At 64.9% G+C, this 938-nt stretch overlaps 1 protein-coding gene across 1 annotated transcript in view; it reads left to right on the top strand.

The window, feature by feature from the left end:
* The window catches only part of PCBP4 (poly(rC) binding protein 4), a 6820-nt gene that overhangs the window by 3041 nt on the left and 2841 nt on the right, over positions 1 to 938 (top strand). The window contains exons 9-11 of the mRNA XM_010134705.1: positions 18 to 62; positions 255 to 330; positions 729 to 781. Coding sequence (XP_010133007.1) covers positions 18 to 62; positions 255 to 330; positions 729 to 781 — 174 coding nt within the window. The remainder of the gene's footprint in view (positions 1 to 17; positions 63 to 254; positions 331 to 728; positions 782 to 938) is intronic.

Below are 938 nucleotides of genomic sequence, written 5' to 3'. Positions count from 1 at the left end.
TTCCTTCTGACCTGCAGGGCTTCCCCATGCAGGTCCAGTCCGGCGGGGTCTGCCCCGCAGAGGTGAGTGTGTCCCCATGGCAGCCCACCCCTGCTCCTGGGGGTACTGGGTCTGTGCCTGCTGGGATGGGTGCTGCCAGGGATGTGCCTGCCCTGGGAGGTGCTGAGTGCCAGTGTCTGGTCCCGGGAGGGGACAGGGGAACCTCTGCCATCACCCCCAATATCTCCTTCCTCCTCCTCCCGCTGCCCGGGCAGGTGGCAAAACTGCAGCAGCTGTCAGGGCACACGCTCCCCTTCGCCTCCTTGGGCCACGCACCCTCCATGGTGCCAGGTGAGCATCTCCTGTGTCCCCCCCACCCTGGGCTCGGGGCGTGGGGTGCCCCTCCTGACCCACCCAGCCACCTGGCCCTGCTGAGAGGGTCCCCATCCCCTGCACCCTCTCCAGTCCCAACCCCCACCATGGCTACCTGCTTCCCAAAATAACCCTGTCCTTGATTGGTTGGGGTCCCTGCACCCACCAAAGCCCCTCAACCCTGCAGTGGGTTTGCACCGGCACCACACTACAACTAGTGTCTTTGTCCCGTCCTCCCTGCTTGTCCCCAGGGATCCTTCAGGTTTGTCCCCAGGGCCATTATCCCAGCTGACTGTCCCAGCACGGGGCTGGGATGGGGGCACGGAGGTGCTGGAGACCTGCCACCCCACCTCTAACATTGCTGTCTCTCCCTCCAGGCCTGGATGCCAGCTCCCAGAGCAGCTCCCAGGAGTTCCTGGTACCCAATGACGTACGTGTGGGTCCTGTGGATGGCCAGGGGGACCACAGCTTGCCCCCACCCATATGTCCCACCCCACAGCCACCACTTAGCAAGGACCAGCACCCACCACCCTGCACAGGGGAGGCTCTGTCTTGGCTGCCAGAGCTCAGGAGCAGGAGGGGCTGCT

Source organism: Buceros rhinoceros, unplaced genomic scaffold (genome assembly GCF_000710305.1).
Source record: "Buceros rhinoceros silvestris isolate BGI_N320 unplaced genomic scaffold, ASM71030v1 scaffold22624, whole genome shotgun sequence".
In the NCBI taxonomy this organism is placed as follows: domain Eukaryota; kingdom Metazoa; phylum Chordata; class Aves; order Bucerotiformes; family Bucerotidae; genus Buceros; species Buceros rhinoceros.
This window is presented reverse-complemented; position numbering and strand designations above follow the sequence as displayed.